Below are 13,386 nucleotides of genomic sequence, written 5' to 3'. Positions count from 1 at the left end.
GACTTAGGCAAAACACGTCAGGCCAATACTCCAGCAAGGTTACAAACGTCACTGACCATAAGGTTACTGTATCATACATTTTCATAGGTCAAAGGTCAGTGGTGAAACAGTTGATCTTGTGGTTCTGACTCTTGTGGTGTGAAATCGTTTTAAAGTAGTTCAGGTGTTTTGTGTGCGCTGCATGCTCATCCTTCACCTGACTACATAACACCACAATAAAGTTGAACTCAGGGACACAATGCCTCTATATAATGAAAGGTGCTTTCATGTCATTTTGTAAAATAAACATTTAATGATGTCTGATATAAAGCATTTCAAAGGTAGTAAAGACAGTTCATGTGTTATCTTGACTTATATACTTAAGATAATATCAGTGAGTCACAGTTGATGTCAATCATGGGCGCTGGCCCCTCTAATGAGTCCTAAGCGTTGGGGTGTGGTCTCTGTGACTGGTGAGGTCGTGTGATTGGCCACATGGTCAGAATAAAGAAGCCTGTAAAACTTTATTAGCACCCCACACTGTGACCATGTACAGACAGAGGGACGCACCCGCACAGCTCAGAACACCACATATATTAATACACTCACACACAGCAGTAGGTGTTGAGAAACAGGAGGCCAGACAGACGTTATGAAACATGTATTTAAAGGGTGTGTGAAAGCAAAGTGTAACACAAAGCAGTCATTTTGGATCTTTAATGCAGCACATGATGTCAGAAATGTCTGTTTCTTTGTGTAACAGCCAGTTGACAAAACGTTGTATCTTCATTTACTTTGTTTTACTGCCACTGTGTTCTCTGTTTGCCACTTGTAACGACTGTCTGATGAGACTCTGGGTGACCCATCAATGTCTAAACACATGACTTCATTCTTCTGGTATCGTCTCCTTTGTCTGCCCTCACTTGTTCCTACACATTAAAAACCCACAGTTCTTCTCAGAAATGCTTGTGAAAGATTTTGATGTTGTGAATATTCCTTCACAATCTCAAACAAAAATTACATGCTAATACTAGCAGTCAGAAATAAGTAATAATAATGTTTATTATGGCAACATTTGTTTAAATAGCATTTAATATAAAATACAACATACATACAGCATAAATCTACTATTTCTTACATACAAATACAAACAGCAGACCAGAAGCAAAGTTTGCATGATTTGTGAGCAATGAATTATCCTATAGATTTGATGAAACGCGGACAAACGTGTGAGCGAGGCTGCGGTGCCTCCGGAACCAGAGGGATTTTCTATACGTTTCTGGTCGGACGGTTTTAAAGACGTACCAAATAGTACAGCTTTCACACGTTTACTTGTTTACATTTAGCTTAACGCTTACTTGAAGTAAGAAAATCTTCTGCAGCGTTGTATTCAGTTTAGCATTAACTAAAACAGAGCAGGTGTCAGCAGCTCAAATAACTCTCAGAATAAGCTAACGAGGTGAGCTAACTTTTATTTTCCAGTTTGGGTGAATGACAGTTATAGTCGTGAAGGTTTTAGAAACCAGACTACGGGTGTAAGAAGATGTTTCTTTAACAATAATTTTACCATGGTAATGACCGGAAAACGTATTTCTGATTAGGATTTAGTAAGGAGGTTCTTTATTTTCAGTATTTACGTTTTTTTCTTATAGAGAAAATAAACCCCAAAACTTATTTTCTCTATACAGTCAAAGCCTGCAGACATGCTCCTGGTGGACCCTGGTCTGTTCATCGGCACCGCAGCCGACCTCAACGACAAGCAGGCATTGACAAACGCATCTGTCACTCATATCCTTTCCGTGTGCTGCGTGGACCCCACTCCCCTTCTTTCCGCTGATAGTCGCCTTCGTAGTAAGTGGGTCAACGTTTTAGATGAGGTTACTTCTGATCTCCTGAGTCACATGGACAGTTGCTTCCTGTTCATTCAGGAGGCTGTGGAGGGAGACATGGCTGCGCTCGTTTATTGGTAAGGACTTGAAATCAGTGGGAGCCTTGTCACTATTCAAGTTAACTGCTCTGTTTTTTCTGTGGTATTTTTATTAAGTTTTCTCATCATGTATGGAAGAGGTACTCAAACTCTGTGTGTGTGTGTGTGTGTGTGTGTGTGTGTGTGTGTGCGTGTGTGTGTGTGTGTGTGTGTGTGTGTGTGTGTGTGTGTGTGTGTGTGTGCGTGTGTGTGTGTGTGCGTATGTGCGCACATGTGCGTGTGTTACCTGCAGCCAGGCTGGTCGGAGTCGCAGTGCCACCGTTGTGACAGCTTATTTAATGAAAAGATATCAGCTGGGCTTTAAAGAGGCTTATAATAAGCTGAAGGGTCTCAAACCAGATGTCCAGTAAGTATATTTGTGTGAGAAATTTGTAATTTGGGTGCAGTGAAACAATATTCTGTAAAGTCCTAAACCTTACTATGCAGTGTGCCATCAGATGAATTAGTTAAAACAGGACAAATGAATGACAAAGTGTTTGTTTCAGGGTCAACAGCGGTTTTGAGGAACAGTTGTGCCTTTATGAAGCCATGCAGTGTAAAGTGGACACCTCCAGTCCTCAGTACAAACAATACAGACTGACCAAGCTTACTGAGGAATACTCTGGTGAACACAAACACTCACAGTATGTTTGTTCTCTCAATGGATCATTATTTATTCAACCTTTTTTCATTACATTTGTGGGAGCAGATTTGCAGCAGGTTCCCAGAGAAATGTTTGCTGTTGACCCGGTCCATTGCAGCATTTCTGAATTATCCTACCGCTGCAGAAAATGCAGGTAAGATGTTAAAATGTAGACACTGTTGCCTCCATAAGTGTCTTTCTGTGTGGTCTTTGCATGTTACCAACGACAATGGAAAACTTGTTTTGTATCCAATTCATGCTACAAATTCTTTTATTATCAGCATGTTTAAAGGAGAAATGCATATTCAGACAACTCCATACTGATCATTCATCTTCTCTGCAGACGGACTCTGTTTCGTGGCTCCAGTATTCTCAGTCACACAGTGGGAAAAGGAGCGTTAGCCTTTGGTCACAAGAAGTCCAGTAACAACACTGGTAAGAATAAAACATACTGTAAAGTCTAATATAGGCAAATTCGCATAGGCAAGCTCACTGTAACTATAATGGGATGGCAGAGGGTCATGGGTATAGGTATAAAATAAGACATTCTGATTAGTTTCCATTTAACAGAAGAAAATTATCCACCAATTAGTCTAATGATGGTTGAATGTCTTGCCTACAGCATCTGCCTAACACCTAGATAATTGATAAAATGTGTTATTGTAGCATAAACACAGGTTTCCAGCATATCTGTAGTCACATCAGACATGAGCACATTAAATAGTATTCAATGTTGCCTATTTCCAATCTGAGCACAGTGCATTGAACTGAAATGAAATGTCATCTCCAGGTGACGTCCAGTGCACGTCTTACTTTATCGAACCAGTACAGTGGATGGAACAAGCTTTACTGGGAGTGATGGATGGACAGGTAACACACACACAACTCTGTTAGTGTGAGTGTGTGAAGCAAGAGCAGGGACCAGTTGTTACAAGCGTGATAGAAAATATTCAACCAAGTAGGTTAAATTCAAAGCAATTCAAGTAAATTCCAACCCAACCAGCACTAGGTGGAAACATTGTCCCTCCTACTGGTCAGCACATGTTTGGTGTTGACCTCTTGGTGGCACTATTGTGGAAACTTAAGCAAGATTTTGGTCTATAGTTCGAAACTAAATAGAGTACTAGTTCATTGATTTAGCTTCCACACATACATTAATAGAAACTATGATATTCACGTCTACATATTCTGTTTACTGTGTGATACTTCCCTTTTCTGATCCCTGTGTGTGTGTAGCTGCTGTGTCCTAAGTGTAGCTCGAAGCTCGGCTCATTCAGCTGGTCCGGGGCTCAGTGTTCCTGCGGGCGCTGGGTCACTCCTGCTTTTCAACTGCACCGCAACAGAGTGGATGAGATCCGACAAAGGAACGTGCAGCAATGACACCCACACAATCTGCCACTCGAGGCAGGCATAACATAGTCTGCTATTCATAGGTATAATTCAAAGGACATCATATCTTCTATAACTACAGTCCAAATAAACTGAAGTGAAATCAAAACTAATGAGCCTGGCCCTGTATATTAGAATCCTGGGTGATCCTGGGCTAGAAGATCAGTAGCAGTAGAGTGTTTTTGCTAGTATCATTCAGGTAGCCTCAAATTTCATGTTCCAAAAAATAAACCAATACTGTGATTTATACATATGAGACCATTGTTAGGGTTTTTGTAAATAATGTCCAAAAATGAACTTTATCATTCAGATCACATGAGAGACAAAAGCACTTATCTTGGAGTTACTAGTCACAGCTGATGCAGTACATGAATGAGCTTTTTTCATTCTGCCTTCAGGAGACACAGCCCAACCTCATTAGTAATGACATGTTTACCACAAGATGGCAGCTCTAATGAGGGCTAATGAAACCTCTAGAACTCCTCTGACTGCTTGAGAAAAGCGTTTTGACAAGAGGAGGTTGTTCCACAGAGAGACTGAGCTCAGCAAGACATGCAGCAACATGGCGCAAACATGAGAAAGCTTTGGAAAGCGTGACCAAAGACATAGAAGAATGAATAATTATCTCAGATGTCTGTCTGCTTCACAAGCCTGCAAAGCGTTCTGACAGACTGGATGCAGCGAGTCTCTCCCTCAGCCACAGTGAAGCAGACATAACTGCTCTGCTAATCACCCATGTTAAAGCTGCCATGTTTTCATTGGCACTATTTAGGGGACATATTTTGTTCTGGAGATCTATAAAATGAGATTATTTATTGTGTAACTAATAAAGTGCAAATACAGTTAAAATTGTAACCAGTTCAAAGTTGATGTACAGAGCAGTTGTATGTACTGTAGGTACAACAGATGTTGTTTATAAAGTAAAATCAGTTTTAAAGGTGTGTATAATTGAGTCAATCATTGTAAACGACTTGAACACTGTAGTACTGGCAATGGAACAGTGGGAAACTCATAGCACAAGCTCTCCTCAACCTCCGGGTCTGTCTTCAGGAATATGTGCTTCATAATGTAGGAATAAACATAAACACACAACACGGCACAAAACAAGCGAGTCTGTTGACCACAGCACGAGTCCGTTTATGTAATACCACGAGGATATGCAAAAGTCTCGCTAAACTGAAAACGTGTGAAACCAAGGAAAGAGGTTTCGCAGCCTGAATTTTTCCATGCTCTCATACCAGCTGCAACCTGCTGTATCACTGGGGACGTCCTCTTCAGTTTCACATGCTGCTGGTTTATTACTGAGGGGAAGACGTTTGGATGGGAGATTCTGTCAAAATCCTGTTAATAATAAAGAAAGAAGAGTGAAGTATTTGCTCTGCTCACATCTGCACTTTATGAAATGTGGCATTTCCATCTTTTGCATCTTCTCTGTTAGAGTATTTCAACCTTCACTTATGATAACTAACAATTACAAAAGTCACCAAGAGCAACAAGTGCAGTTGTATTGTTTGTCTGACTTAAATTACATGCTTTCGCAAAAACTGTCAAAATAAATTTAAATATATATATGAAATTATGTAATAAAATACCCAGTTTGGTTTGGTTTGGACTGGAGGTAATAGCTATAAAGCACTGTCCCCACTGGGCCTCTAGTTTTGTTCTGATATCTGTCTGCAAGCTGAAGTCATAGTCAAGTAATTTAGACCTGAGCTGGTTCGACTTGTGCTGGTTGATCGTATGATAGTATGATAATTCCTCATGATCCTGTGGCTGTAAGAGCTTCATCCTAGAGGGCAGGCGTGTACGACGTCCTTGGAGAAGCTGTGTAAATATGAAACCTGTAAGTCAATCCTTCATTTTTAAAGTTGCAGGCACGTGTTGCTGAAGCAGACTTTCAGTTCTATGAAAAGCTGCCGAATGTCTGATATGTGAGTCTCTAATAAAGCTGACATTGAATTATTGAGTAATAAAAATAAGAGATGAGTGCAGTGATGCAGACGCCAGATGTTCGTGGATACATAGAAAATGCTCAGCGGTTTCTTCTTTTGGTTTTTGACAGAGTGAATTTTTCTGGTAATGTGAGTTATTTTTCGCCTACTGAAGCATCCCCCTCATACTGTAAATGCCCATGGCAGGTGCATCAATGCTGATTCAGCATTTGGGGAATGAGAATAGGACACTTCCACTTAGTCAAATAGGATGTTCGTTTTATCTGTCTGATCCATGGCGTCAGGGCACATCTCTGTTATGCCTCTAGAACCTGTTTGTGCAGTAGAACGTACTTCTTCCAGGTTTCAACCATTCTTTTGAAGTTCTCCATTTTCACTAGACAACATGAATCCACTGAAGAGTTAAAGAAGGGAAGCAGCAGGGCGACAGAGCGACATGATGGAGGGCATGAGTCACAGTCCAACCCTCGATCCTGCGACTCTGTGGTTTACTGCTGGGCTTGAACCCACTGATCAGGACCCGTGGTCTAGGACCTTCCTCTGAAGAAAGCAAACTGTTTTGGGCAGATGTTGAGAACTCCTTTCTCTTACTGGTGGAGCTTCATCTGGACACAGGCAGACGTGGCAAACAACTCGATTTTCCATTCTGTAAACGACCAGAGCTGCTTGTCTTGTTTTGATTGTCTGCATTTTATCAATCCTTCATTTGACTTTCTTTCTCTGCTCTGAGCACCAAACCAGATGCTGGACTGACGTCTGGGAGACACATTATCTCCCTCCTCTGTCTCCTTCTCTTCTCATCTCCCGTCTTTTCTCCTGTATTTCCTCCCCCTCTGATTACTTTCCACCACTTTTCTCCCCCCCCCCCCCCCCCCCCCCCCCCTTTTAACCTCTGCCTCCCCTGCTCTCACAATTCATTCCGCTGCTTTCTAGTATTTCCTGTCTGCAGCTTTTGAAGCACTGGCTGAGGGCTAAACCAACGCGCCTGTGCCTTGCTTATGTAACCTCAGACCAAACCTTCTTATCTTATCGTTTTTAAATCACTTCCACACCATTCTGTAGTTGGAAGTATTCGTTAGAGCATCCAGTGTTTGTTGACCCTTGGCTTAAAATACTTCCTACAAATCCTGCGTTTCTTCCTGTTTGAGTATTATTTGCCAGAAAATACTGTTGCTTGTTTTCAGAAACGCTGAACATTTAAAATGTGAAACCACACAGTCTACAATGAGTGTCCAATGTTAAATATTTACACTTGAGTAGGAAACAGGGAGCTGCCATTGTGAGGAAATATCACTTTACCTACTTTAGTGGGTTTGCTTTTAGTCAGCCTGCAAATGGTCAGAGTTCATCTTTAGCCGTTCTCCTCCTAATCTACACTCGATAACTGTCCTATTTGGGTTGGTTAGTGCAGACTGAGCCCTTTGGTACTTTGTTCGCCTGAGTACAGATTCATCACTGCAAACCAAACATTCTGTTGTTGTGTGTGTGTGTGTGTGTATACACATGTTTTTCCTTCAACGTGGGGACTATAAACCATGTTTTTCCTATCAGGGTGAGGCTACTTTGACAGCTTCGGGACACTTAGCAGGTCCCACCAGTCCGAAGGCTTCTTTGATGGTCAAGGTGTGATTTTAGGGCTGAGGATAGAATTGAGTTTTGGTTGGGATTAGAGCAAAGGTTAGACGTTTGCCTTTAGTTGTGATGGTTAGGGTAAGGGGCTAGGGAAGGCATTATGTCAATGGTGGGGCTCCAAGTAGATGTGAAACACGACTGTGTGTGTGTGTGTGTGTGTGTGTGTGTGTGTGTGTGTGTGTGTGTGTGTGTGTGTGTGGTCTCCGTGTGCTCAGGCGTTTAGATGAAGTGGTTTTAAGGACTGCCAGTAGAGAACACACACACACATCTCTGCTCTCTGTGAATGGACGTCTTTCTTTTGCATCCTGCTTGGTGGCCTCTTACATTGAAGGTTGTTGAGTCGCTTAAGCAGTAACTGAAACCTGAATTAGTGAATCAAAGACCAGTCCATGAAGCGGACTGGCTGTTATTCATTGCTATAGCTTTTGTCCTGAAAAAACCTGGTTTGAACTTAACTAAACCAAACAGCCAACTCTCCTTAGACTAAAGAAGCCACCTGGTCTGGTGGTGAAACGTTTCTATGCATAAGAATAAATCCAGTTGACATGACTCAACCTTCAGACAACAGGAGCTGTTGTGATGCAGCCTTATCAAACCTGTGTGTGACTTTATTTCCATCCATTTGAGTCTCTGTAACGTGTGGACAGTCTGGTTTGTGCTCTGAGCTCTGAGCATGCAGCTCTGTAGCCTCTGCAGCTTATTTTCCATCCTGGGCTCCTTCCAGTGGCTCCACGGAGTCCAGGAAAACTAAATCAACCCCAGGAATGTCCACGGCAGGTTGGACAGGCAACCGAAGAGGCAAGAGGAGGAGAAAGAAGGAGAGACGGGAAGGAGACGGTTTACATTTCCATTCATTTTTATTATAAATTAACAAAACAACAACTACAATAAGGAAACATTGTGGTGAAGCAGCCGAAATCAACCTTGTCTTGACACAGATCTGCTACTCTTCAATGAATGAACGTCTGTGGGAGATAAGTCACTAACTATAATTCCCTCCTCCAGTCCTGGACAGCAGGACTACACAGGCATCACGCTCAGCAGATGCACTTTAGGAGTCTGCTGGTTATATAAGACAAAGACCCCGCTGCTCATACAAACTCATACAATCCTACATATCCCATAATGCAACTGATGGCTTTTTTTACTGTCTCCACTCCTGCAGTGCAGCATCTCAGCCAGCGTTGCTGTATCGAACCAAACACTTACAGTAGAGATTCATGAGCTGAAGAACGTTCATCCACCAGCAGCAGATGAACACTCATTCTGTGAGTGACGTGATAAGAGGGAGAGATGCCATCATGGTAATTCGTCCATGAATGTCATATCAATAGCAGAAGCTTCTAAACTATTACTGGTATTGTTTAATCAGAACCTTCCAAGAAAGTAGAACAGCTGGAATTTCTCCAGTCCATAGTTATTCTAATAAGCGAAGATGACATCGTACATGAGCTGCTGCCCGTTGTCCCAAGCGTACAGCTTCCTGTCCAGCGGGCAGTAGGCCAGCTGGGAGGCGTGCTCGTGCATGTTGGTGAACGCCAGGCTGGGCACGGTGTGCGTGAGCGTGTGCGTGTCGAACGCGTACGTCACGTTGGCGTTGCGGCGCTCCATGCTGTCCACGGCATACAGCACGCCGCACACCAGGAAGGTGTTCCCGTAGTGGCCGCGGCGGAGGCCCGTGCGGAAGGTGCGCGTGGGCTGAAGGTCCCGCGGCTGCAGGTGAGTGAGCAGGATCACCTCCTGGTGGAAGCCCTCGGTGTCCAGGGCCGGGTAGAGCAGCCACAGGCCCGACTCGTCCACGGCGAACTCCACCTGGAACCACACGGGTCTTAGTGGCGCACGGTAAGCTGTACCCCCCCACGCCCTGCCGCTAGAACCGCAGGTCTCACCTCGGTCTGGGTCCTGTGAGCCTGCTCCTCCAGTATAGCATCATGCAGCGTGTTCCAGGCTGCTACGTATCTGTGCCTCAGGTCGTACCTGATGATGTCCCTGCTGAACGCCCGGTTGTAGTAGAACGCCCCGTTAAACACCACGTGGCCCGTTCCCGTGTAGCTGTAGGGCAGCTTGTACGAGTTACTGGCCTGACCTGAGAAGGAGGAGGGCAGAGAACACTGGACTCACAACACGATGTCATAGTTCTACGGGCCGAGTGGACCCTGGACATAACCAAGATAGTGCAATGATATAAAAGTTGCCTTTTAATCTCTGATACCTGATTTGAAGGTGTCCATGTCTCTGAACTCCAGTAAGCTGCTGCCGTAGTGACCGTTGGTGAGGTAGATGACCTTTCCATGACCCTGTGCGTCTCTCATCCAGGCGCCGTCACTCAGGCCGTAAGAGTTCTGCAGGACCGGTTCTGAGAGGCTGGCCACCGTGTCCTTACACACTGCTACAAGCACACATGGAGGTCAGCTGGGCATTCACACACTAGGGCGCTAGGCACTAAACTGCTGCCTGCTACAGTATGTGTACCAGGCTTCTTGGTGATCCTGGGCTGGTCTGCAGGGCTCTCTGTCCAGCTGAGGCGACTTCTGGGCTCTTTTAGTGAAGAATCCGTGGGGGAGGCAGCAGTAGGTGGCTCTGGCTTGATCTCTGAAGCTTTGGAGGTACCCAGATCAGCAGGAGTGGTGGATCTGGCAGACGCAGCTCGTGCAGGCGGGGGGGTTGTCGTGGCCCTGGGTCCCACGCTGGTGGCGGCTGGCTTGGCTGTGGTCGGGACTCGCTGCCTGGCAGCGGTGGGAGCGGCTGGCCGCTGCGTAGGCACAGGATGTGGAGTGTGGATGGGACGAGCTGCGGTAGGTGAGTCAGAGAGCGGTGAGTCCACTGAAGCATCCACAGGGAGAGAGGCTGTAAAAGGCAGGAAACGAGGCGGAGAGCTTTTTAACTACAGTAGGATCCCATGGTAAGGTGTGATCTGTTCAGACTCACTGTTCTTTGGCGAGCCTCTCTCGTCCTCTTCATCGGTCTCCGCCTTGTAGAAGGTCACACCCTTGACCACCACACTGCCCTGCGCTGCCGTCTTGTTCCTGTTCGGCTGCTGTCGCTGTTCCAGACCGTCCTGCTGCTGGCTCTTCCTCAAAAGACCTTCAGAATTCTTCTGCAAGCACAAAGGAGAGCATTAGCTGGTGCCTGCCTTCAGTTCCGATCCGCTAGACACGAGTGCAGGGGTCACCTGCTTGCTGGCGTAGGCCGGGGCTCCGCTTTTCTGTCCCACGCGCTCCAGGTCGTTGACCTTCTTCTTCTTCTGCTGCGTCCTTTTGTCTTTCTCCTTTTCTTTGCCTCGTTCCTTCACATGCTCTTTTGCTTTTTCTCTCTCCGTAAGATTACGAGCGAAAACCTGAAAAGCACAGACAGAGAAAAGCGTGAGCCACACATGCATTGTTCCATTCAAAGCCCAGGTTCCATCCACTGCTGCTGTTCTGTGACGATGCATGTGCAGCCCAGGAGGTAAAATGCATGTAAATTCACTGTACAGTTTATCTAAACCTACACTGAAGTTCATATACGTGTGTTATTGCTTCAACTCTGATGTTTAATCTGAAAACGTAAGCAGATGGGTGGAGGCACACAAGTGACAGTCATGAGCTGTGGGCGAGATCTGAAGATCACACAGAACCACAATGAGGAGGTGGAGCACCTTGACTTGGACAGTCCCACGACACCACAACTGTTCTGGCTTCACGTCCTATCATTTTGTTCCTTCCTTGGTCTCTCTCTCTGTCTCTCTCCTCTTTTTATTGAACCACAGGCCTGAATTATGCAGCTAACGAAGTGATGTGGTAGACTCAAGAGTCCTAAACCTTCACATTAAGCTATTTAACCTATTTCAGTGTTCATTGTTACATATATATATATTACATTTTCTTATCATTTTATCTTGATTGTGGCCAATTATTATTATTATTAAGACAAATTATTAAGACAATAAGAAGACCCCAGATAATAGGTGTGTTTATGTGTGTGTGTGTGTGTGTGTGTGTGTGTGTGTGTGTGTGTGTGTGTGTGTGTGTGTGTGTGTGTGTGTGTGTGTGTAAATACTCACTTTTTCCATATGGTCAATCCTGCTCATCAGTTTGGTGGTAACAGACTGCAGCTTTAATAAGTCAATTCCATACAGAGAACCCTCCAACAAGTCCATGATAGTCGCCAACTTAACAAAAACAACATGGTGATGATGACGAGCATGAAACATCATCAGACAAGTTCACACCGTGAACTGCTGCTTAATGTGCTACACATACAGTCCAAGTGCTTGAGTGTTTCTACCTTAATGTCATCCTTGCTGGCCTCCTGGAGCTTTTTGAACCTGTACTCGGCTTCACAGGGGTTCACGGCCGAAGACGGAGCCATGCACGCGCACTTCTTACAGTCTGTTCCCTTGGTAACCGTCTCCACCGTGTAAGCATCGCCCGAGGTCGGGCTGTTGTGGATCTGCCTGCAGTCAGCACGTTTGATTGGTCGGACAATACAGCGGCACACGCAGTCCGACCCCGATGACACAGTCCTTACTTTGTCATAATCACCCAGCAGCTGAAAACGAGAAAGTTCAAAAGTTCATATTTTCTAGGTTCTCATACTGTACATTAGTCAGTTAAAAGCCCATGGCTGTGGGAAGCTGAAGAAGACAAGCATACACTGTGACCATGGTGTGCACACATACACATAGACACTGAGAAACGCTCATCACAAAAGTAAAAACTGCCTAAAGACTTTTTATAGTCTTCTTTGTTTACATTCTATAAAACGAACCTGGCTGATGACGTTCTCCTGGTTGTCCGTCTCATCCTCCAGAGGCTCGGTCGTGGGCAGCTCAGCCTTTCCCGGCTCCATAACATCTGGAGCAGCGTTCGTTGCCGGGAGACGCTCGGCGGTTCGAGCGTCCCTGAGTCCAGCCGCCTCAACCGGAACCGTCTTCTCCCGCAGAGGGTCCGCGTTTGTGTCCTGAGACACAGCAGGTCCAGTCAGAGCGCAGCAGAAAAGCAGCAGCGAAAGTTGGCTCCACATTTCTCCACGAACTCAGAGCGCAGTGAACAGCGCGTCAGGCGTCCGGTGGATTTATCCGTTACAGTAGGCACGGCCCGAAACGTCCAGACGTTACAAACACACGGACCGGAGTCCCACTGGTCCGACAGAGCCGGGACACCGAACACACGCTGGTTCGAGCACGTAAACGCCGCACTGCGTCCGTTAAACTCTGCCACTGAGGTAAAGCATGGGTCATGAAGTAGGCGTCATTAAACACACTAAACGGAACCAGATCCCGTCCGAGCCGGCACATCAACGAGCTGGGCGCGCACGTGTCTGAGCGGAAAGGGGCGGGAACTGAAAGAAATTAATGATGTTGTGACACATGAAGGAGAGCTATAAAATAATAGGTTCAATAGGTTTATTTAATAGCCTTATTATTATTATTATTATTATTATTATTATTATTATTATTATTATTATTATTATTATTATTATTATTATTATTATTATTATTATTATTATTATTATTATTATTATAATAGTTATTATTATTAGTCCTCCCTGAACCGCCGCCTTACCGTGGTGGAGGAGTTTGTGTGCCCGAATGACCCCGGGAGCTATGTTGTCGGGGGCTAAATGCCCCTGGTAGGGTCTCCCAAGGCAAACAGGTCCTGGGCGACGGGCCAGACTAAGAGCGGTTCACAACCCCCCTATGAAAGACAAACCACCAAGGCCAGAGACGTCGCCCGGTATGGCGCAGCCGGGGCCCCACCCTGGAGCCAGGCCCGGGGTTGGGGCTCGTATGCGAGCGCCTGGTGGCCGGGCCTATTCCCACGGGGCCCGGCCGGGCACAGCCC

General features: G+C 45.3%; 2 protein-coding genes across 4 annotated transcripts; one reads left to right on the top strand and one right to left on the bottom strand.

The window, feature by feature from the left end:
• The first annotated feature begins 1,239 nt into the window (after positions 1–1,239).
• dusp12 (dual specificity phosphatase 12) lies at positions 1,240–4,918 on the top strand. 2 transcript variants are annotated; one of them, XR_003783795.3, is made up of 9 exons: positions 1,240–1,438; positions 1,668–1,945; positions 2,199–2,312; positions 2,452–2,570; positions 2,655–2,742; positions 2,932–3,023; positions 3,379–3,458; positions 3,825–4,021; positions 4,376–4,918. XR_003783795.3 is itself a non-coding variant. In XM_029132697.3 (8 exons), the coding sequence occupies exons 2-8, from the start codon at positions 1,683–1,685 to the stop codon at positions 3,966–3,968; spliced, it is 900 nt and encodes a 299-aa protein (XP_028988530.1). In that variant the 5' UTR covers positions 1,241–1,438; positions 1,668–1,682; the 3' UTR covers positions 3,969–4,918. The 2 variants fall into 2 exon arrangements, 1 of the variants encoding a protein (XP_028988530.1); XM_029132697.3 differs by having other exon boundaries at positions 1,241–1,438; positions 3,825–4,918.
• A 3,175-nt stretch (positions 4,919–8,093) lies between these two features.
• Positions 8,094–12,901, bottom strand: LOC114844969 (olfactomedin-like protein 2B). 2 transcript variants are annotated; one of them, XM_041068246.2, is made up of 10 exons: positions 12,311–12,901; positions 11,828–12,091; positions 11,604–11,711; positions 10,734–10,898; positions 10,490–10,658; positions 10,034–10,408; positions 9,774–9,950; positions 9,451–9,647; positions 9,147–9,373; positions 8,094–8,308 (listed from the first exon to the last, which is right to left on the bottom strand). In XM_041068246.2, exons 1-10 carry the CDS (start codon positions 12,563–12,565, stop codon positions 8,170–8,172), a joined length of 2,076 nt encoding a protein of 691 aa, XP_040924180.1. In that variant the 5' UTR covers positions 12,566–12,901; the 3' UTR covers positions 8,094–8,169. The 2 variants fall into 2 exon arrangements, with proteins under 2 accessions (XP_040924180.1, XP_028988529.1); XM_029132696.3 differs by lacking the exon at positions 8,094–8,308 and having other exon boundaries at positions 8,400–9,373; positions 12,311–12,897.
• Between the last annotated feature and the right edge of the window lie 485 nt (positions 12,902–13,386).

The sequence above is a fragment of the Betta splendens genome, chromosome 17, assembly GCF_900634795.4.
Source record: "Betta splendens chromosome 17, fBetSpl5.4, whole genome shotgun sequence".
Taxonomy (NCBI): Eukaryota; Metazoa; Chordata; class Actinopteri; order Anabantiformes; family Osphronemidae; genus Betta; species Betta splendens.
Note: the sequence above shows the minus strand (reverse complement) of the source record. Positions and strands in the feature narration are given on the sequence as shown.

Excerpts from the sequence above, each read along its gene's own strand:
- dusp12 (XM_029132697.3), top strand. The coding sequence starts at position 1,683 with ATGCTCCTGGTGGACCCTGGTCTGTTCATCGGCACCGCAGCCGACCTC. Across the intron at positions 2,571-2,654 it reads GCTTACTGAGGAATACTCTG|ATTTGCAGCAGGTTCCCAGA; the intron begins GTGAACACAAAC and ends TTGTGGGAGCAG. Across the intron at positions 3,024-3,378 it reads GAAGTCCAGTAACAACACTG|GTGACGTCCAGTGCACGTCT; the intron begins GTAAGAATAAAA and ends TGTCATCTCCAG.
- LOC114844969 (XM_029132696.3), bottom strand. The coding sequence starts at position 12,565 with ATGTGGAGCCAACTTTCGCTGCTGCTTTTCTGCTGCGCTCTGACTGGA. Across the intron at positions 10,409-10,489 it reads GAGAGGCTCGCCAAAGAACA|CCTCTCTCCCTGTGGATGCT; the intron begins GTGAGTCTGAAC and ends TGCCTTTTACAG. Across the intron at positions 9,951-10,033 it reads CAGGATCACCAAGAAGCCTG|CAGTGTGTAAGGACACGGTG; the intron begins GTACACATACTG and ends GTGTGCTTGTAG.